The sequence below is a fragment of the Pyrgilauda ruficollis genome, unplaced genomic scaffold, assembly GCF_017590135.1.
Source record: "Pyrgilauda ruficollis isolate IOZ18807 unplaced genomic scaffold, ASM1759013v1 scaffold278, whole genome shotgun sequence".
Classification (NCBI taxonomy): Eukaryota; Metazoa; Chordata; class Aves; order Passeriformes; family Passeridae; genus Pyrgilauda; species Pyrgilauda ruficollis.
This window is the reverse complement of record NW_024524133.1, coordinates 149,814-173,957: the sequence shown is the minus strand read 5'-3', so window position 1 is coordinate 173,957 and position 24,144 is coordinate 149,814. Positions and strand designations below refer to the sequence as shown.

The following is a 24,144-nucleotide window of genomic DNA, read 5'->3' as shown; positions in this document are numbered from 1 at the left end:
CGTCTACCTTCTATATTGATATTTATCTTTGCTGGTTAATAGAATTTGGATATAATATTTTGAGGACTTTTGGCTTTAGGAAGAAATTACGTGGTAAGTTAAAAAGGTCCCAGTGATGGAAGAACTGAATGAGATTTTTAGTGCATCACCTTTTGTTTATTTGTTAACCATTGCAAAGCACATGCAGTCCTAATAAAACACTGCTCAGACACATGCCAGCCAGGAATGGTAACAAACTAGGAGGTGATAAATATGCTCTATTCATGAGCACCAATACAGTTACTTAAATCCCAGTTACAAGTTTTTCAAATACAGTATTCATCTTCTCATTTATAAATAAGAATTCCTAACTGTAGGGGCTGAGGAATCGGCCAGCAAATGAGTGGCTGCCCTCCCCTGGAGAGCCAACCATTGAATGAACCACACTCACTTAGGGTGAGGAAACCCTCCCACCTATGATCCTTTGCCGTTGTATGTTAATATTTGTATCCCATTGGTTGTTTCTCTGTCACTCTTCCAAGTTACATGTATCCTATTCATTACTAGTTTCTCCCTGCCCCTTCTGCTCACTATATAAACCCCAGTTTTTCCCTGTGAGGAGGAGCTACTGTCCCTGGCTCCCTTCACAGAGGGCCCTGCTCTTAATAAAGGCCTCCACTCTGTGGAACTGCCGAACAGCGCTCGAGTGCCCCTTTCTCTCCGGCGCTGGCAACACTGCTGAGCTGAGACATCACTCGACTGCTGGGATTGTACCTGTGCCACTGAGGCATCTTTATCAAGGTGCTTCTTCGGGAAGGTTGCAGCACTCCTGCCACCCCCCACACCGTGACACCTAATGTATTGTGAAATAACAGTTTTGGAAAATATTATTTCATATCCTTAACATTTAATGTATGCTTTTAAAGATTTTGCACCCTATGATGCAGGAAATGTGATACTTCAGTGTATTTCTAAGAACGCTTAGAAATTGTAGGGATAAGATTAGTAAAAGCTTAATAATAAACAGGCAAAATAAAGCCCCGGTCTACTCTCATGTGTATTAAAAGTAATTTGTAAATGTCAGAACATTCTGAGCTGTGCTGGCCTTGAGCATGCCATACCAAACTTTATGACCATAAGTGGACTATAAAAATATTATTAAAATATTCATTGTAGAATCACAGAATGATTTCAGCTGAAAGGGACCAAAATCTAGTTCCAACGCCCTTCCACTAGACCAGGTTGCTCAAAGTCCCATTTAACCCTGCCTTGAACTTTCGAAGGGATGGGGCATCTACAGCTTCTCTGGGCAAGCTGTGTGAGTGCCTCACCACTCTCACAGGGAAGTATTTCTTGAGTAATGAAATGAGTAATACTTTGAGAAAACATAATTTTACTACAAGCTTGTGTGAAAAAATCCTTTTTTAAATGTTGTCACTGTTTTAAAGCAATTGCACTTGAAAACAACATACAAATAAAAGAGTGATATAAAATGTGAGCTGCTATACTTAATTTTAACTAGTAAGGATAAATTGGTAAGTGTCAGAGCTATTGTATGCATGATGTATGATTTTATTATGATGTATGATGTATGCATGATGTATGATTGTACTTAGGTAAAGAGCTTATGAACTCACAGGCTCCTGAATTCACAGGCTTTCTCAGTGTTGTCAGGATGATAGACAATCTAATGCATAAGGCTTGTAATAGTGACAGAGTTATTCTCAGATGCCATACCAGAATACATGCACTAGCCTTTGCAGTATGGGACGACATTTTGCATAGTATCTGCTATTTTTAGTAAGAATCTATAACAGCCTCCTGTACCTTCAGCTCTTTTCCTAAATCCACTGTGCCTGTCCTGAGATGCAGGGCAGTAGAGCCAGCAGTGCTCTAGATTTGGATGAGCCAAGGTCTCAGGCAGCAGCAAAATGACAGACTGCCTGTGTCTCATTCTATCTGCTGTTACTGAAGTCAACCTCGAGAAAGATTTCTAAGCTGACATTATGCACAGAGCCAGTGATTTCAGACACCTTTCAGTGGTAATTCCCAAGATCTCATTCCTGAGCCAAAGTGCCACCACCATTGTTAAGGCATGGTACAGCTAGCTCATTCTTCTCTAGAGGCAGTATCTTACATTTCATCTTTGCTGAAAATCATCTGCCATTCTTTGCTCACTCACTTGGGTTTTGGAGTTTCTTTTGGTGTTTCTTACAATCATCATAACTCCTAGAAGAAGTTAACAGTCCACCTGTCAAGACTGACAGATGGCTCAAAGGATTCAAGCAGAAAAGTCCCTAGCCAATAAGATTTTCGGAAATATTACAAGGATGACTGCATCCTCATTTTTAATTTTTAATGGCCTATTGTCGTTCATCGATGTCAGCCCACAGAAGTTTTAGACTTTACATCTCAAGGGAAGCAAAATGCAGGCACTTGCACAAGGTATGAACTGACATGGAAGAAGACAGGGCAGTGGAGTCTGATTTACTGCTAGGGATAGTGGGGCTCTAAGTTGCTCATGAGCAGCTCTTGCTATCAAACACCTTGCACCCACTAATTATGGAAATTATTGTGTACATCAGTATTATAAATTAATATGAAACAGATGTTCTATACTAGGTAGATCATATTATATCATGTAGATATATATCACATCATTATATCAGCGTATATAGTATTATGTACTTATTTTGTATGTATTTCACAGGAGAAATTAACCACAACTTACTTGTGTCAACTTCAGTCACCAGGATAGGCTTTGAGAACTGGATCCTGAAACCCCATGGGTAATTGCCAGTTCCTTTAGCGATCTTCACTGTTCTTTCTCGAACTGGAAATAGGAAGAAAGATACCATTTTTCTTTACACATTCAATTTAATAAGCAGCAGTCTGTTTTTAAAACTTTTTATAAGTACTGAGCGTTATTGATTTTACAAATGGTTGGGGTGCTCTCACTATCACTCCTGGCTGTTTAGTGTTGGTCCTCAGGCAGTGACACCCCTCACACTGCAACACATCAATTATCATTCATGTCAGGGCACAGGCAGACAGCAATTTAAATTAAAATGCCTCTGTAATGAAGAGCTGAAGTATTCAGGTATTCCACCCTACTGATGGTGTTTTGGGAGAGAAAAATACATACTCTCTGTGTCAAATCTCTATGCTGCAAATACAAAATATACTCTAATTTCTCAAATGGGTTTAAATCTGTTGCTTGTAATTTCATTCTTTTTATATTTCAAAAGGCCTCTCTCTCTTGGATAGTTGTTTCTTCTCCTTTTGTTTATCCTTCCAATCCACACTCTCAGAATGCCTTCCATTCCTGCAGTCCAACCTCCCCAGCCACAGTGGCATCTTCTGCCAAGGGGGGTTGAAATATCTTTCAAATCACCACAATTTAACACTTAAAGGGATCAGCTTCCCTAAAAAGGAAGATCAAGGTCTTATTGCCTACTTCCATCTTTTTCTCAGGGTCTATTAGTATTATTCTGACTTAAATGGCCTGGTTCTTTAGCAAATACGCTTAAGAATGATTTCAGTGTAAATCTGATTTCTTGAAGCGTCTGGTTTTGATCACTTGACTACCTTACTGTGGTTTTCTTCTTAATGGAGGCCAATTCCATCGTAATTTATGACAGCTGTTTTGTCTTCAAAATGTGTACTATTTGGAAGACAGAAATTGCTTTCAAGGTTACTTTAACAGCAAGCCAATTGATGTTATCTGTCTAAAACAGTCACTTCATTACTGATTTTAATGATCATGCTGAAATTCAGAGCTCTCCCCTGGGAGAAAAAGCAACCAAAATGATTTTCCAGACTATTCTCATCTGTGTTAAGGGAAATTTTTAATATCAGTAGATTTGTAGTGGACATTTGATTTTTCTCATATTCTGAATGATTTATGAGCTCCAACAAAGGACAATTTCCTGGAAAGCTATAGAGGTGTTTCAGCATGTTGTAGTTCTTTGATCTGTGTTACTTTTGAATAACTTAACATCTGAGAAGTGAAGGAAGACCTCCCCTCCCACAGAAAAAGTTGTTTACTATATCTGTTTGCACAGATTTAAACTACGAATAGAACTATCCTCCATACTCCTAGCAAAGGACTATTTTCTTTCTGGATCAACTATGCCTGAACATTTGATGTAAAACAGATTTTATGTCCACTATAATACTTTATGACCATAAATATCTCTACGATTTTTCCATGCTTGAAGAAGTAATGGAATTACACTGCCTCTACCTTTATCTCATGAGGTTTAGCTATGCACTTTAACCAGTTTATCAAGTAATGATGACATTATGCAAGACAATAGCTAAATAAGAATTATTTATTTTTTAATAAGCTTTTAGATTCTTGGGTTGCTCCTTTTCCTGTCTTTAGCATAAGAGACCAGCATCTACTCCAAAGTGTCATTCCCCTGAAATTCTCAGAGTGCCCAAAATTAATAAATTTTTATGAAATTTATTACCTGTTGCTCTAGCCAACTTACTTGCCACTGGTCTAGGTCTTTTGCTGAGACATCTAGGACTGTTATCTGGAGAGACATCATCTCCTCTGAAAACCCAGGAAGCAGAATGAAAGTTTTCTGTATAAAAACCTCTGTCCTCATTTCCAGAACATAGTCCCAGATCTACTGATCGAGCATCCTCTGAATTTACTGTCATGACAATAAAACAAGTAGAATTTATGTCAGGAGGGAAAATGTATGAAGAATAAGAGACCTCAGCCACTCAGCATGCAAGAAGTGCCACAAGTTCTTAATGAGACATTTGTAATGTTTCCACTGAGTTCCTAAATTTTGTTGCTGTTAAAGGAGAAGTCTGCAAGGATGTCCAAATATAAGATCACAATACTGGAGGCTAATGCACGTTGGACTTGAGTAAGAAGTGAAGTCTTAATGCAAGTGGTCAAAACAGGAGCTGCAACTCTTTAAGACAAATCTGACTTTAGCTAGTTCTTAAGCTATCTAATGTGACCCATTTGATTAGGAAATGAAACAAATCTAGAAATATAGTATGAGTTCAGTTCATATCAGAAGACAGAAGATGAAAAGTATCTTTCATGACAGGGGCATTGATGACCATATTTTCTGTTTGCTTCATCTTAGCTCTTCCAGACATGAAGTTTTTTTAAAAAGGAGGTGAGGAAATAATAGTTTGGTGGTGGTTTTTTTTTTTTTCTTTTACCATAGAACTCCTGGCTAGTTCCTTCATTGGCTGTTGAATATGGGTATGATGTGTTATCCTGAGGATTTTCAGATTCATACTGTATAGTAATTTACAGAGTTCACATGGAGATGGACGAGAGCTCTACTTCTCTGCTAAAGTTGAGACTCTCAAGGCAAGAGGGCTGTCACAGGTTATGGACAGCAAGTTGAATGTAAATAAATAGTCTAACAACATCCCAAGCAGACCAGGAGCTGGAACTTCAAAGTTAAGACTGGATGGTTAAAGTCATATATAAGTATTCATCATCATATGCTGTGCTAACAGATAGACTGAAAATATAAATTTTCTGAGAGGAAAAAACCATCACGTACCTTTCAGTATGAAATGCCTGGTATAGTGCAGCTAGATTTAATGCAGCTGGAGGAAGTATCTGTTTGCTTTGTTTGTCCTGTGTTTGATGTGAAATGATTCCCAGTTTAAAAACAGAGAAGATAAAAATTTACCTTTATTTGAAGTTATATTTCTTCAGGAAGTCACTTCCTGAAAGTGTTAGTCCTTTCATCTCTTAGAAAATGTGCTCAGTTGTGTCTGTCTAGACAAATACTCCAAGTCCACTGACTCATCCCTTATTATGCAGAAAGTATGAGATTACATGCTTAACTTCAAGAAGCTACTAACAAATAGACAAATAAATAAATATTACTATGCTGATATGTTTTAAGCTCATTTTACCTCGAATACATAAATTAAAACCTACTCTAGCACCAAACAACTCAGGGTAGCACAGTACTTTGCCAGTTTAATGCTCAATTTTTATGATTTTAGCAGAGTTAGGATAGGTTAAAATGTGACAAATAGGCAAAACTATATACACTGTCATGCTTACAGTATGGAATTATGCAAAAACATTTCCCTTCTCTTCTCCTCGAATTTTTGGAACAGATGTCAAGCTGGAGAGTCACAAACAAACACACTTAAATTCTTCCCAGATGCTGGAAGTAAGAATGTAAGGAGCTGCTGCTTCCATATGCCAATCAGAGTTGTCTGCCAACAGAGGGTAACAGTCAAGCTATCAAACCAAAAAGGACAGAAGTCTCAGGCCTGTAGCACACTATCCAAAATTATTACATGTGAGAATCTGTGACACAATTGCCCCCCCATCACCTGTTCTGGAGACCACTGTGGGTCTATGCCATATGCTTACCCAAAACTTTGTCCCAAGGAAAGCAATTCTACCTCCTCCAATTTGCTCTTTTACTTGATTTCTTAAAAATATATATATGCTTTCTCTATGAAACCAACACATGCCTATCTTAGTAAAATTTATGGTCCAGCTTTATATTCAAGAGACATCACTGTTGAAATCAAGGAATACTTTAGCCTGGTGTGTATAGCTTCTGGTAAGTTTTGTTGAGCACAGGTGGTTTGACATGGTAACTTTCTAGTCTTAATACGATGGCACAGAACTTGTTTTAGGAGCCAGAATGAAAATTGCTACCAATAAAGAGCCTCTTTATTTCCATGTGAAAAGTTAGTCATTACTTCTCCTTTGCTAACAGGCATTAACACCTTAGGGATTGGCTCAGTTACCTGAACAGAGGTGGCCTGTACCATATCAGATAACTCAGGGTACCCTGCTTGCTCTTCAATTACTATTTCAAAAAGGCTTGGGTTCCTCGCTGGCTCATGTATCTCAGGTCCCTCTTGGTATCCCAGCTGGCAACTGAAATCTATGTTTAAGCAGTGAATTAATGTAGGATGTGCCTCTTTGGTACAGGCATGGAACATTTATAGTTTATCATCTACTGGACTTGCACTGAAGACTCAGAGTTCAGAGTCTTCTATAGGTTCGTATTTTCTCTTCTTCCAAGAGGAGGCTATACACCTACAAATAAAATTTCCTGTACCAGAAGTACTCATTGTAGCACAAAATATTTCCACAGGGAAGTGCACATTTCTTCATCCTACAAAGTATGTTTTATATTACTAAAAGATCAAAACAGGAGGTAAGGCAGTGTAAAGTAAGAAGTACCACATATCCACACACATTCCCACTAGACTGTGTGAGCTTGGTGGCTCCATCTGCATGCAATGTAAAGTCACTAAGCAGTTCATCTTAAAAATTCCTTCCCTTGAAGTTAAAGATGATGAATTTGCATGTGGCAAGGTGACAGATTTCTTAAAGCAACAGTTATAAGTCACAGTGAGTTATGAGTCACAGGCAACAAGCGTAGATTAAAGCTGGAGCAGGTGGTTGCCTTTGTGAGGAGGAAACACTCCCAGCTCAGCATGGCTTTGACATAAGCAGATATCAGGATTATGATTTTTGTTATAACCTCAAACTTGCTGCCACATAATTACATGTTTGTGCATAGAATTTGTCTTAATATTATTTAATCATGTTATTTGAACATGTTCTACCATGAACATCCATGGTAGAAACAAGTTTTTTTTTTAGTCAGATTGTTTGGTTAACCAAGGAGAAAGGATGTTTTGCGTTACTCATGATAATGACTAACAGAGACATTTAGATAGTGAACTGGAGCTCAATTTCCTTAGCTGAAAAGCCTGTTATATTACCAATCCCACAAATGGGAAAGATATCAAGTGTAATACTGAAGTACTCACTTGACCCCTCAGTGATTGTGCTGTTTATGGAGCTTCCTCCAGTTGAACTGCACTTTTTGCTGTCTTTGAACTGTTTCCGTCTTCTGGCCCACTGGTCTACTGCATCTTCCTGGGAACTGTCACTTGCTCTGGTGTCTTTCTTCAAAGGCAATTTTCTGGTTTTATTCATTTCTGATTTCAAGTCTAAGTTTTAACCAGAAGTTGTTTGTGAGAAATATGTGACAAAACTTGTATAAGTAAATTTACTGTATAATATTTCCACATTCTAAATACAAGAACAATCTAACCTATACATAAATGAAAATACCAAATAATACTGAAAATATTCTGAAAATATGTATTTTAGACTAACTGAGGCCTTTGTGCAGCAAGAAGTAGAGGTATCTCTAGTTAAACACCTACATAGCATAGTACATCACTATTTTAATGGAGAAACTTGTAAATTGCTCATGGATCTTGTTTAACATCATACATTTCTAAAGTGGCCAGTAACATTTCTGAAGTGGCCAATAGGTAGATATATAAACTTCTATTTGAATACTAATAACCTTGCAAGATATGCACGAAGATTTTCCTGGTTTAGACTTCTTTCTAGTTAAGGCAGAATAAACTTAATTGTTGCATTATTATTTCAGATAAAACAACAATAGTAAAAAAGATCTTGTATTATATTGTGTATCGAAAATGTGACTGTAGCCACTGGCAAGGACAGATAGGGAGAAAGTCCAACCTCCACAGGCTCCCTGGAGGACTGTGTAGATACACTCATGACTGTACAGTCTTTTTCTGGCTTAAGCCAGATCTTCATCACATGTAACTCAGTAAGGGTATTCCAGGACACTATTCCAGACCATTGCTGAGAGTCAGGAAACCTATCTCTTGCAATGCCCTTCTAGTGCCCTTTGCAGGGGTCTTTTCCTCTCTAATACAATCATGAAGTCCCCAGAACACTAGAGACTTCTAGATTGCCTTTCCACCATCCTGTTTACCACATCTCATCTTACAAGAGATGTTTACCACATCTCTTCTTCTCTGTTGTAGATGTTCTCATTCTTTGCTGAAAATGACACATTTGCTTTCCAGTGTCACTGGATTACTAAACTCTGGAAGCCCCACATTGCCCAATGTCTTGGCAAAGTAGGCTGTAAATTTTTTTTCTGGATGTACACGTTTATCCATTTAAGGGAGGACCTCCACAGCATTGCTGGGAATGAAGGAAAATCAAAGTATGACCCTGGACCAAAAGAGGGCCAAAGCAAGATGACAGCTATGAGAAAGAACACACATGGATAATTCTTAGCAAGGGGCAAAAGGGAAGAGAGAATAAAAGAAGAGAAAATAAAAGTGAAAAACATAGCTATATCTCACTTCTGTGCTAGATCCTTAACCATTTAGGTCTAATGTCTGAGAAGTGAAGGATTTTGTCATGCAGTTTCCTGTAGTGTCTTAATTCTACACCTTGTTCTATAGAGATTTCCACTTCATCAATTCCCTATTTTACATATTGATACTGAGATATGGTATTGAGATACTTATGCTGAGATACTGGTCTATATAGCAATACAAATCTATGTAGTATATCTACATAAAGTATAAAATACTTCAGGTATTTTTTTAAAATTTCCATTACCAATGCCAAACAAGACAGCCATGGAGATCATACCAGTCTTTCTGCAGGTATGGTGAACTAAAAGATTTTTTAAAAACTTTAGCTGATTTGAACTAGAATTATGTAAGACATTTTCCATAAGAAAATGTATACTTTTCAATTACATAAATGTCTTAACCTCCAAATCTGCTGGAAACACTGTCTTCTGGAGAGGTAAATCTGAGATATATTTGCATTAATTAATATTCAAAAAAATAAAGTGTTTGGAGTGATATTGTAACAACACATACACATATATGTGTGTACATATTCATAATGTAAAAGGCTCACATTGTAGTGTGCAATGTCCCAGGATGGCTTAAAATTTTTATGCTTCAAAACACTTAGTTTAAAAGACCAGTTATGGATATGGGTACATGGATTATAAAAAGGAAGACAAGAAATCTTCTAAAATATTAGCTACTAAAAATAAGCCTTTTTCATAAGCAGTTTCTTCAAACATAAAAAAGAGAGGAGAAAAGCAGGTTAAAGGATCCCTTATGGTCATTCCATGAAAACTCAGACAGAATTAAGACCAATATGTATTCATATATATTCAGTATTCATGTAGATCACATGGACTTGAAAGCCAGATTTATGTGGTTTTACACACAGACTTGCATTCTGAGTTCATATCGCATGGCAACTGCTTTTACTTTTACTTCCTGCAATGGTATTTTCTCCTCTTGCTAGATGTATAGGATAGGTGGGCAGTTTAATGTAAGAAAACTGCTTCTTGATCAAAGCTATATTAATTTTTTTGGTTTTTTTTTAAATTTAGATTTCTTGGCTGTGCGAGACAGTTACTAGAATCCTCAGCAGAATAACTGTATATTATAAACCCATGGCCAAACATATACAACAACATCATTGTAAACTTTTTGTATAAATTTATTTTCCAAGAAAACAGACGTCACAAAAGCTCCTAAGCAAAAGGTGTGTGATATTAACTTGAAAAGTCTTGTAACACCTACCTTTCTGACTAATATGTTTTACTGATGATGAGATACCTTCAGTCTCATAATAATCTTCTTTCATTTCAAAATTTGATTGAATTTCTTCGAAGTTGGACTTGACTAAGAGAGGTAGTTGATTTACTCCAGGCTCTCTCCTTAAACTGTCATCAATCGATTGTTTACTGCAAGAGTTCTCCAATCTTTGCTTAATGTTTAAATGTTCTGTGAAATTGTCTTTCTTTCCTGTGCATACTGAAGAGGTAGAAAATCTGAAGACCTGTGCTGAATTATTATGGCAATCAGATTCAACAAGGACATCTCCAGCTATGTCCTGTACCTCAGAAAGGCTTTCCAATGCTTTATTCATGTCTTTCTCTTTGCAATCCAACAACAAGGATGATAGCAAGAATTTTTCTTGTATATTGCACGTAAGGTTAGGTTCTTTCTTCACTGCAGAGCCAAAACATTCAGGTATCAATGTAGCGTTGCCTTGGACAAGTCTTCCTTCTACTTCTCCACTGGAGAAGTCAGTCAGTATTGACTCTCTCCTTTTATTTGTTACCTCAGACTCTGCATAAGGTGGGTGAACATTTAACTGTAAAACTGAACATTGTTTTGGAATGCTTTCTGTAGATGTATAATTAGTACTTTCTTTGTCATTTATGAATTCACCTGAAGGGCTTGTAGAAAGTGGAGAGGTTTGTACCAAGTGAGCTTTGTTTTGCCATTCAACATGCTTTTCTACGGAGTTGTACTCTGATTTCTCTTTATCAAAAGCTTCAGTAGACTCTGAGTCTTCTTCCCACATGGATAGGCTTCCCAGAGGCTCTTCATGGTAATTTTCTCTTTTGTCAGGTATAGTACCACTGGAATGAAGACTCTCCATTAATGTTTCTTCTGTTTCTTCATCTTGCCCCACACAGTCTGCACAATCTTTCAGTAAACAAGTGCCATCTAGACAGACACCTTCTTCAGGTTCAGATGGATAAATGGTGATATGATGATCAAATGATGTCAAAGCATACTGATATGAGGACTTAAGACTTCTCAAATTTCTCAGTGAGGAGGTCAAGTCGGGATACTTGCAAAGCTCTGTCAGAGAGGAGGTGAAGTCAGGACACTTAACAAGTTCCTTATGTTTGGTAGGAATATGTGAATTCCTGTTATGCACATCTCCTGCTTTGGTCTCCTTAAGCAATACATTTAAGGATGGCAGTGAGTAAAAGCCAGAATCCCTTCTAGGGTGAACTGGTGAAGGTACCTCCAGGGTAGTATCTGGGAAAGACTTTCTTCTTGCTGTTTTTGATCCTCTGTCTCTGTGTTTGTCACAGTTATTTCTTTCTTGACATAATACATTGCTCTTACTAACACATTCTTTCCCTTTGTTTGGATTATGCAAGGTATTAATAGCTACAAGACAATTACTATTATTTATTTTTGAGAAAAGTATTTTATCCTTAGAAAAATCTTCCTTTTCATTGGTATGGTCTTCATAGTCCTGTGTGTTAAGTTTACAGAAATAATTTTCTTCCCCCCAAATACTCAAGGCTGCAGTGAGACCATCAGATTCCTTTCTGCTATTAACAGGGTACGAAGATATGCCTTCTGCAATTGTATCCAGGTGCATTTTGTCACAGTCAGCAAATTCTTTAGGTGGAGGGAGAAGTGCATATCCATCTGGGAATGTATAATCTGCTTTTTCATGAAAGCTAAACAATGACTCACAGTCTGTGTTACACAGTGCCTCTGTGACAGAATAATCTGTTTCACTCCAGTATGTATCTTCGTGTTCCCTGTTGAGTGGTTTGCTCTGTGGCTGCTCACCAGCTTTGACGTTAACCTTCAGATTTTTACTTCTGCTGGTATATTCCACTTGAATGCCTTCTGTTTCGATGTTCATTTCCAGGGAGGGACTTTCATTGATGGCAGTTTGAATTTTATGTATAGAGGATTCCTTATATTTCCCCCTGTGTTCTGCTGAGTGTTCAGTTAAAGGGCACTTGTACTTTGAACATTTTGAACACTGACTTTTCCGGCATTGTCTTTCATGACGTTTCTTTTTCTTTGAACTTTTTCTTTCTTCATCCCAAACTTTTGTTTCAGAATCAAACAAAGAAATATTCTTAATTTCTAGTTTCATATTAAAAGAGCCATATTTTGCCTCTGCAGAAATTTTTCCAGTGGCCAACCTAACAGAGTCTGAAGAAGCCGGCTTGCTCCACAGTGTAATTTTTCCTTTGGATGAGCCCTCTGACTCACCAATAGTTACTGTAGCCAGGATTTCATCTTGCTGAGGTGAGATCATTTTATGAGTGCAGTTCTTTTCCTTCTTCCCTTCTTTTTCAAAGTCTGATGCATTATCAAGGTCTCTATCTTCAGAAGCATCTGAGCTACTCTGATTTTTGTTTTCATGATCTTTTCCATCTTCTTCAGCACCCTTTACATCCAGTGGCTCTGTGAAGTGAGACAGAGCCTCATGTGCTTTATTTTCAAGGCTTCCTACACTTTGCTGGCATTTGCAAATGGGTGACAACTGTGCATCTAATTTAAGGTAAAAAAAAGAAAATAAAAAACCATTTCCCCCATGATTTGGTAAGCAGTATCATAAATATGTGATTAGCTTTGTGACAGTTTTCATAGAAAATGCCTACGCTATCTTTAAAGTCTAGTGTATTTACCACATTATTATTTTTTAATTTTGGTATTAACTAGTTTTGTCATAGTTATCTGATAAGTAATGGGAAATGAGATGAACAGGATGGGCCACATTAATTCACTCTGATCTGAGAAATTCAATATATTTGCAATTTTTTAAAATAAATTTTTGCTTTTGTTAGGAGATAAGATATTCTATTTGTTTATAATGAGAGCTACATTTTAAATTTTATTACTCCTCCTACTATTTACTTTGTTCCTGTGAACACGCTAGGCCAATCAACATCCCACTGCCTGCTTGCAGTCTGGGTAAATTCTATGGAAGTTGGCTTTTATAATCCTTTTACAGATGAGCAAACAAAGGGATTAATTAATACGGTCACACAGCAGGTCAATGGCACATTGCCAGGAGAAGTGAGTCACAGCTACCTGATCTAAGTAGAATAAAATAATGTTATCTGGCTAGGTAAAATAGTGTTACCTGTACCTTGCCTGTACTAGGCAAGAGTTCATGGCATTCACACAGTGACATAAAATTCTGTCTTGCTTTGGTTTTTTTAGAAAAGGTCATGTGCACTACAGGGTAACAGTTTAATAGTGACATCTACTTAAACAGGATTAGAACAAGCTATTAAACTAAGACAACACTGAGATTTACACCAAGAATGATGATATTTTGAGGCAACTGAACAACAATATATTTGGTAAGCTTTTGCCAGAAATAAATAGGATAGCAGCTTAACTAAAATAAAAGAACTAGCCTCACCAAGACATTACCTATATGTATCCACACTTAAGTGTAAATATTTCCAATCTGACAAACAGCTATGGGCACAAAAGTGAATTTCTGTCTTGATGTGTAAATTAAGAATAGCCACATATGCTTCCGCTGATTTTATTTTATATTAAATATTTCTGTAAACTTACATTCTCTGGAATCTGAGCTCTTTCTGCTCTTGCAGCTTTTTCTTTTCTTTCTACTCATTTCTAAGAACCAAGGGCATCTGCGTTCTAGTTTTCTGTGAGGGAGGGAAAACATTGGATAATGAGAAAGATTCTCTGGAATAGTTTTGCCCCCTAACTCTCAGGTTTACTAACTTGTTTTAGTATAATTTGTTGTAATAAAAAAATAGAAAAGTTCTAGAGCATTTATTTCTTTTTTTGGTTATTTAGGAACAACTTTTGAAGATTTTCAAATAATATCTTAAAATCAAAATCTCATTATCTCAGTTTTAGAGCCTGAACCAATACCATTTAAAGTCTGTAGAAGCTTTGAGCAGTGAGTGATCTTTTACAGTCTATGATTTTATCTGATTCAGGTTTTTAGAGATTAATACTTTGCTTTAAGCATTCATTTTAAATTAAATCTTATTTATATGTGTAACAAAATACTTAATAATAATAATAATTGTTTTCTTCTCCTGAGAAGAAATTCTTTGAAGTGAGAAGTATTTGAACACCTAATACATCATAGGCATGGTCTTGGAAATCAATAGAGTATTTGTTGGGAAAAATCAACTAATCACAAGTGTTATTAGTCATAGTAGTCTTTTGATGTTTTTTTATCAGAATATGCAATACATCATTCTGGAAGGAGCATTCAGTATAATTCAGAATGCTGAAGGAGTGTATTTTTAAGGCCACAAACTTACCTGGAATAATGAGGATATATGAATCTTGTTACAAGAATAAAGCTTTTAGAATAATTACACTGAAATTTTAAGATTCATGTTACATGCCACTGTATGCCGTGATACATAGCTAGCCAAAAAACTGGGAAGAAATTTTTTCAAGACACAGTAATTTCTACTTCTGAAAAATTTTGTGCGAGGCCTGAATGACTGAATATACCAGTTTACATTCATCAGCTGGCTGCAAAATGCAAGCAATTCTCCTTTGTCTTTTTGGAAGACACTACAGGCAGACTGTGAAAATGGTGTACTCATTTTACAGCAGGCACTTTGGAATGTTTACACTTTCAGTTTGAAGATACACTTGTACTTTTTCCAGGAGTTTTTAGTCGTTAGTCTTTTGGATTGACAGCCAAACCCACCAACCGAGCTCTGTTCTCAGAAGGAAGAATGACCTTAAAATCAAATACAAGGCTTTAAAGGACACAGAGGCAAGAACTAGGACTGGTAGCTATTTGTAGTGTAGTGCATGAGGGAGTGCCCATCAGTTTCAGATAACAGTCAATATTGTCTTTAAGAGTTGCAAGTATGCCATGAGTAGCAACCTCATTTGAAGTGTCATATATAAGATCTGCAGATTGATGCACATATTCATAACTTCAGGAACTAAGAGAACCCTAATGTGACTGTTACAGTTGAGGTTTCAGTTGTATTTCACTAAGGTGAAACTGGGAAAATGTCTTTACTTCTAGGAGAAACTTCCTTAATTCAGCCGAACAAAGATGCTACACACTCAGTTCCTTCCCTTCACCTTCCTGACCTTCATGGTTATATTTCCAAAATACTTGCATTTGCTATACTACTTTCAGTTGTTCCCCAGAAATTCCATTTCCATGGGTTTTTCCCCTGAAATGGTTAACCTCGATGTAGGAAATGTTATTTCTAATTGTCATTACTAAAATGCTGCTAAAAACCGTCTGCAGATCAAAAATAGCTGCCTGTTTTACTTTAGTTTCTCTGTATATTTGATTACTTTTACAGTTATATGCACCACAATTTACTCTTTAAACAAATTCTGAATTATACTGAATGCTGAATGCAAGATAAGACTCAAGACACATTTTTACATGCAGTGTTTAAGGCCGCATTTTTGGGAAAGAACAATAGGCTATCTGTAATCAGTTAGCAGCGAGCAGATTTGCATTATGATGGCTTTGGGGGCATGGTTTGTTTGGTTGAAGATAAATTGAAGAACAGATAAGTACCAAAAGTACCCAAAAAGCATCACTGCAAGAAAGATGCTTGAATATTAAGCAGATAGAAAGAATTTTGGATCAGTTATAAAGAAAACCATATTCATTTCAGTTTCTCCTCATAGTTGAAATGTCCTATTTTTGTAATGACAGACTATAATTTGACTTTGCAGAGCAAATTCTGTGTCTGAGATGATCAGGAGTTCTACTACTACTCAAATTTATGTGTATTTGGTGTCATGGGACACTCAAAGTATTGAACTGGACAGTGGACAGTGCTGATTTTCTGCATGTTAGGGTTTTTTGAAATGGTCTAATACCTTCTAAAATTTAAAACTCTGAGCAAGCAGCTGTGAAACCAACAACAGAAATCAGGTCACAGTTGTTTATAGAAATAGGATTATAGATTTTGCCTTGCTGAAAACAAGATTTACAATATAGGTTAACAGGATGATTCGGCTGTATTTTTTAAAATTATTTCTGTATTTGGCAGTAAGTAGATAAAAATTATAATTATTATCTGCACTGTTCGCTTGTGATTAGTTTTACCAACTCTGATGTTTTTACTATTCAGTCTATCAGCTCTTGGATATTAATTATAGTATTTACGTATTACTTTTATTGTACCTGCAGTGTGTTAAATTGCTGATACCTTAAATTTAAAAAAAAACACGGGAAACAACTTCATGATGCAAATAATAGTATTACTGCCCATACTATATTTCCATATGTTAATTTATCCTTTCTTCTCTAAGGCCTACCATATCAGAAGAGGCAGCTGTTCTTTGCTTTTCCTTTATTCTACCCACGCATTGTCTTGGTTTATTCTTGTCTCATTGGTCCTGGGGCTGAGATGTGGTAAGAGAATTAGGAATCTCATCAACTTGAATCCTACTCATGAGTAGACCTATAGACTTGAGCAAGGATTAGTTGTATGCATCATGACTGCATGGTAAGACCTTGCCTTAGGAACTATTTTGTCCACTGCTGGACACTAGATGAACAAGAGACAAATTAGCTTAACTGGGAATAGAGATGTTCAGCATTTGCCTGAATAGAAGCCAAAGTCCATTGACATAGTTTCTTACATGATAGATTACTCTTACTACATAGATTAGCACTTGGGTTTGCTCAGAATAACATCCTAATTTTGAGCAAAAGATTTATCTGGAAATATTTATATCTACATCCCACTATAAATACAGGTAAATATCTGTCTAGAATGTGTTTATTTTCATTGTTGGTAACATCTGTAATGCTGTTTCCTTCAGGATAATGCAGATGATGACAAGCTCTGTGATAATGAAAGCAAAAACAAAAAAACCCTAAATCAATGTAATGAATGGCTTTGGGTTAATCTTGTTATGCAAGAAAAGTTGCCTTAAAAACACTGACTGGACGTAAATTTGAAAACACAGGACTTATTTTACTTTATATTTATATATTTATATAGTGGAGATTTTATGTGAACACACTACCTGTGTTCTTTTGTTTTCAAAACAACCATGTTCAGTGAACCTATAAAGATGAGACTGTCAGAAAAGACAAAGGAAAAAAAGAAAGGAAAATACAGAGAATATATTTGCTAATGCTGAATCAGAATGGTGTGATGACAAAATAAATTTTAAGCTCTTTCAGGATAATATAAACGATCCTTTTAGACTGCAAGTCTCTTTCTTATAATTCAGAATCCTATGCTGTAGAAGGTTTTGGCTATGAATGTATTCAGTGGCACCTCATTGAATACTTCCCTACTGAATTCTACAGTACTCACAGACTGCAGACCAATGATGTCACAGCGTACCAAAATAGGCCTTTCTCAAACTTCTCTTTCCCTCTGTGTTTCAACATTAAACCCTTCTGTTTCCTCCCTTTTGATACAGAATCCTACTTTTCTGTCACTGTTTCCCTATATGAACTTAATAACACTGAATTTAATTGTAATTTATTTCCATTTTGTCTCTTTGTATTTCACAATATTCTTCTATTTCATACTAATCATCGTTTTGACTTTGCTTATCAAGTTACTAGCTATGTGTGGTCCCATCTCTCACTTCTTAGTTTCTCTTCTCTAATTACTAAAGTTTGAATTTTCCAATGTGAATTAGACAATCACAGGCTGGAATGGAACTTAAAGATCATCTCTTCCCAACACTGTTGCCATGGACAGGGACACCTTCCACTAGACCAGGCTGCTCAGAGCTCCATCCAGTTTGGCCTTGAACACCTCCAGGGATGGGGCAATCCCAGTTTCTCTGAGTGACCTGTTTCAGTGCCTCACAGTGAAGTAAATGGCACGGTTAAAACCACAGAAACCATAGAATCATTCAGAGCCATCTGAGATTCTCCAATATCTCTAGGCAAATGCTGAAGTTTACTGCTTGATTTCTTATTTTTATTTTCTGTACTGATTGTGGTTTGTAGCATTTTCCCTACTTTAGATTTCATACACTGGAGTAGATGCCCCATATATAATTTACAATGTCATTAGAATGAGTAGTTAGGAGTCTTGAGTTCCACAGAGAGTTGGCAAAAAGGGCTCATCACTGATTTACCTTTTACTTATCTCATTGAATTACATCTTTTTGAAATACCTTCTAGTTGTGCCTTTTTCTCTTTATGAAGCTTCCACTAGAATTTTATTTGAATAATTTCTGAACACACATTTCTGAAGTACTGTAGAATGCATTTCATGTCAAAGAATGTTTATGTCAAACACATACAAAATGTGTCATCAAAAACGTCTGTCTTAGCAGTGTTTCTCACTCTCTGCCTCAGCTGGAATGGATCCTGTCTTCACTTGCTTAGCTTCACCTATGTATTTTCCTGAAAAAACTGGCCTTTTAAAAAGTGTCTGCAAAATGTCTAGAAAAAAGGAAGAAGGTAGCCATTTACAGGGACTGTAACAGTACCATACAACACATTGTAAAATTAATAAAAATAGGAACTCTACATCTGAAAATAATCAGGTGTTGTAGTGTGCTTTTATACTTTGTAATACTTTGTAATAGTTTTGATTTTGTATCCCCTTATCCTCCCCAGATGATGTTCCCCGGGGCTAGCTGGGGTTCACTGGGAGGCACCCAGAGAGACGGAGACAATCAGGTTCCAATCAAATGGAACTCAGTGGATATATGGCAGTATCCACATAGCTTTGATAATAGAGCATCCAAAGGAAACACACAAAAACCACGGATCAGTGAACTCAGTCTGCAACAGGTGCTGTACTGGGACCCACCGATCAACTAATTTATGTCATGAACGGTACCATTGTTGAGTGTGCCCATAAAACCTTAAAATCCCTGCTCGAAAAACAAAGAGGCAGGGAGTTGAGGTGCCCTCATGAAAGACTAAGGCCTTGTATGTTCTCAATTTTTTATTTCATGATGAGACAGGACAAACCGCATGTGAAAGGCAGTCTCCTTTCGACACAGAGGCTCATGTAAAACCTCCTGTGATGGTAAAGCACTTACTGACTGGAGAATGGAAAGGATCGCTGGCCTTGCTGACATGGGGATGAGGATATGCCTGCCTCTCCACAGGCCATCACGTGGAGTGGATTCCTTCACGATATGGGTGGCCTTTTGTCACACCATCCTGAATTGATGTGTATATAGTTACTATGTTGTAAGCGTATCTTACACGTTTTGAACAGTTGTTATAGTCATTATTGTTGTCACTGTTATTAATGTCTTACCAGTTGTTTAGGTTTCCATTACCTAACAAAAAAGGAGGGGGGAGATGTAGAATATGGGGTTACAATTATTAAAGTTGCTAAGGCTTATGCTCACCAGAAGGCCCCAGGGGAAAGGCACAGCTGCAGGCTGGATGGTTGGAAGTTGGCTGAGAGGTGAGAGGCAGTTATGACTGAGGAGAGAGTCATTTGGAAGTGAGATTGCGATTGGCTGGAGGAACACGTGGACAGTGTATGAGCAGGAAGCTGAATGGATAGCAGGACGCAAGGACAGCAGCACTGCAGCTGAGCCAGCCAGTGGGTGCCTTCTTTCTGTTAAGTCTCGGTTTTGTTTCAGTAATGTGAGGTAGAGATTAAAGGCTTAAAAAGGATGTGATTTTTTACAATAAAGGGATTTCCCTTGTATGCATAAGGGGGTCTGTGTCACTTTGTTCCTCACTGCTACAGTGGCACTTTAATAAGCACACCAAATCAGGATCCTTTTTTTTTTTTTTCAGACCACGAAAAGATAGCAAACACCAGTCAGTATATCTTCCGTTCTGATTCAGATGGAAGGTTACTGTCTAAACTACTGTGTGCCATAAATCCACATATATAGGAAACCCAAACCCCATGTAATTAGATTTTGCATTATTTTTGACTTTTCTACAAGTAGAAATGGACACATTATGAAATGCTGAATAGATTCTGACCGATCTTTTGAAAATAAATAATAGTTATATTATTCTCTCCAATATATTAAAGCTGTCTCCCCGCAGACAGGATACTCTTCACTTTAGATTCAGAAAATGCTACTACAATTGCAGTCAGTCCAATGTTTTCAAGATTATTTTAACTCAGTGCTGAGAATGCAAGCGCTGGCAAAGTTGTAGAGAAATACAGATTAGTAATCATGGGCTGTATATACCCAGGCATTTCTGCTTTTTTAGGGAGAAGTGAAGTCAGTTGTTTTTGGTTTTTTTAAATTCTGCTAAATCATATGTAAAACTCATGTCATGTAAAGCTCCTGTCTACCTATCAAGTAATCTTGCTTTTTGGTTAATTATTTTGAGCTTTTGCAACAAAAGACAAAATGATGTATTAATAAAGATAAACATTTATTTTAGATGTTGGAAATACTTAATTTCTGCAGCAGCATTTTTCATTTTTACCTTCATTTAAAAATGTGCACTGCCTTACACTGCAACAGACTAGTAGGTAGCCTCTGTGTTGTAAATGGTCTATAAAACATTCCATCATGATTCAATTACTAAATAATTAATATTTCTACATTTTACTACAATGGATGTTCATGTATTTATTATCAAATAAGTAGAAACATATTTATAAATAGAGAACAGAATTTGCTGTGCATTACCTCTCTTTTCTACTGCATAAAATAACTTTCCTTCACCAAAAGCTCTGAAAATATGTTTTAAAAATCACATAAACTGCCATTTCTGTTTGCAGTGTTGGACATCTGTTATTCCTATTTTAAGGACCAAAGGAAAACCTTCTAAACTGTGTATCAGCTGGATTAGCCTGTTCATGTCAGTGAGTTTGTCATTCTGGTATTTAGAGTGCTATCTATGCAATTCATGCTTTGTCAGTACAAAAAATGACAGCAGGTATGGGAAATACCCTCCAGATGTGATGCAACGATTAATAGTGAAACTCGTAGAAATCTCACTATAACATACATTAACAACTGTAACAACCATTTTCAATAATGAAACATAGGTGCTATAGTGAAAGCTGTCAGTGTAGTACTGTAATTCTTTCTCAGCCTCTGAATTACTCCAATTTATTTGAGCTTCAGAATTCCTCGTCCCTCTTTAACAGAAATCAGGTAAATTCGAAGTACTTGCTTATACTAAAAACTCAGCCCACCAAAAACACCCTACAGAGTAATTGCACACTATAAAAATTTTATCTGAAAACAAGGTGGTTTTTTTATTTTCAGAATGTCTGGGAGTATAAAATATAAATTACCGTTATGTATGAAAAATATTCTATTGTTCATAGAATGCAATATGGGCAAAATCTGTCACCCTATCCTAACTTCTAGGATTTGACTTCTGGTGTCTAAAATGGGAACCATATTTTCTGACCATGCAATTTCCAGGGTCACTTTCTCCAGACGAGCAATTCACACAAAATAAATAAGGAGCAATTTAGACTTAGAGTGACAAAATAATTTGAGATGCTTATTTCATACACTCTGTTTTAGCTTTGGCAGAGGTCTTGAGAAAATACCTACATTTCTTAGCCGAATGTAGAATGCTTCTCTTGTTAGAAAGAAATAGGGATGTACTTTACCAAAGGTAGCCTAGTTTGCAAGATGATGAAATGGTAGGAGGAAAAAAATTACTATCCAGGCTTACTTAAGTGCTGAAAAATGAAAATGTAAGCTTCTCTACTCAACAGCATCCTCCTCTCTCAATTCTCAATATTCCTTCTTGATTACTAATTCTGTAGTCTTATCATAGCACTCTTCATATTCCAATGTGAAACTGGTTTTGCAGAAAGGCAATACTTCTAACAAATCCAAGTTCATACAGGTAGGCTTTAATTTCCAAAATTATATACCACTAAATTTGTAGTACTTATATGCTAAAATAAGATAACCAATACAGACTTAGGAATCAAATGTCCATCTTAAAAGTCTATCATTTAGGAAAACAGTAATATTTTCTTACTATGGAAAAAATCTGCAGAATTCCAATTTAACAAAATCTATGATGAATTGTAACAAGTAGTAGCTACAGAATACTAACTAAAATAGTCTAATTTAATGAAAAAAGGTTTATACTTACCATTGCCACAAGCCAATATTCATTTTCCTCAGATGCTTGCTGTTATGGACTGTCTGTAAACAGTTTGCTTTTCTAAGCTCATGAAGGATGGTTTGGCCGTCTTCCTAAGGCTTAACAGGATAACAAATTCAATTTTCTTTTTCTTTAGACTTACCCCCGTCAGTACCATCAAACCCAGTCAGCAATGATATACAGTATACACATATCGTTCAAACCAATGAAGCAATAAAGGACTACCACTTATTTAACTCTTTATAACTAAAGCAGATAATAAAAATAACAACTAAATTACCCAGCAGCTACAAAATGCCAGCTCCATCTGAAAAGTCTTAATCAATCAGATTACCTAATTAAAATTAAAGATAAAAGAGGGAGGAATGTTCACAGCCTTGTTCCACTTCTTTTTCTATTTCTGTCTGCTAAGCTCAGAATCTGATTAGTATATTTAATTCCATGAAGCATCATGACTGGTCTACCTTTAATCAGCCTGTTGACATTGACCTGTTTTTCCCTCACGTCTTGCAGACTTCAATGTAATAATTTATTGACTTGCCAATGCTCCCATAGAAAACATAATGTTGAAATTACAGAATCAACACTGGAATGATTCTACTTTTCACGTGCTTACATATATCCAGAAGGAAAAGTGATTTAAAAGAAGTATGTCTATTCGGACAAATGCAAAGTTTGTAAAAGTACCATAACCAGTATTATACTTACATAAAATGTCATCCATTACACTGCATGAGATTACAGTTTCATTAGAAATATCAAAGACCTAATTATTTTTCCTGCTTTATTAAGCTACTATTTCTATTATCTGTAAATTATTATAAAGACATATAAAATATTTTCAAATTATATATTGAATAGAACGTAGTTCTGTTTAATACACAGGCAAACTGGGATAAAAGACATCTCCAGAATCTTCTGCCTTGTACATGTGATATCATGAGTACTCTTTTTGGTCTCATACCATTGTACAAGCAAGGGAGAAAAGAGACAGATCATTACTCACAGTGCAGAAAAAAAACCCACTCTTTTTAGTAAGTAACACTATTCTCTTAATTTACTGCATTAACACTGTGGCAAGAAACAGCCTGCTTCCGAAGCTGCGGCTGCCTTTTGAGTATGTTGAACTACTGAGATCTTCTGCAGGTGCTGCCCACACAATACTCCAGTCAGAACCACTACACTCTGTTCAACTGCACCTATATTTAATTTGGCACTTTCCTGAACTGCTGTAGTTGAACCACAGCATTTGGCTCTTCAATTTGACATTTGACATTTCCCGCGTAAACTGCAAATAGTAGCTATCCTTCAAAAAACGTATGGGTAATTTCGAAATAAATTCAAACCCTGAACTACAAATTGGGCAAATTAAGCAACAAAAATCTAGGAAAAATCTTTTCTTAAGTAGATTAAATTTATCTAACTAGTTTTCTTAGATTTGTCTTCTTCCCTGCAAATTGAATTACCCTCTTGGTAAGGGAAAAAGGAAAAGAAAGCTTCAAAACCTTTTTCAAGAGCTTGGCTTAGATTTTGAAAATGTATGAAGACTAGAAATCATTGACACACTTAAGTAATTAGACTTGAAAGATCATTAAAATATTACTCTCAAAATCAGAGATTATTTAAGTGCTGTTCCTTTTGTCATATTAATAATTATTTTTCTGTTTTTCTTCATAAAGAAAAGTGTACATTTTCAATTTACTTATTAGCATTGTAAC

At 36.3% G+C, this 24,144-nt stretch overlaps 1 protein-coding gene across 2 annotated transcripts in view; it reads right to left on the bottom strand.

Annotated features, from left to right (window-relative positions):
- Nucleotides 1-24,144, bottom strand: part of LOC121355912 — a 43,691-nt gene that overhangs the window by 17,904 nt on the left and 1,643 nt on the right. The window contains exons 2-7 of one of the 2 annotated variants that reach the window (XM_041471773.1): nucleotides 22,415-22,524; nucleotides 13,969-14,060; nucleotides 10,405-12,927; nucleotides 7,783-7,965; nucleotides 4,476-4,643; nucleotides 2,711-2,812 (exon numbers count right to left, since the gene is read on the bottom strand). In XM_041471773.1, the coding sequence (XP_041327707.1) occupies nucleotides 2,711-2,812; nucleotides 4,476-4,643; nucleotides 7,783-7,965; nucleotides 10,405-12,927; nucleotides 13,969-14,026 (3,034 nt within the window). In that variant the 5' untranslated portion in view covers nucleotides 14,027-14,060; nucleotides 22,415-22,524. Of the gene's footprint in view, nucleotides 1-2,710; nucleotides 2,813-4,475; nucleotides 4,644-7,782; nucleotides 7,966-10,404; nucleotides 12,928-13,968; nucleotides 14,061-22,414; nucleotides 22,525-24,144 lie in introns of those variants that run through there. The other variant, XM_041471774.1, reaches the window with a different exon arrangement.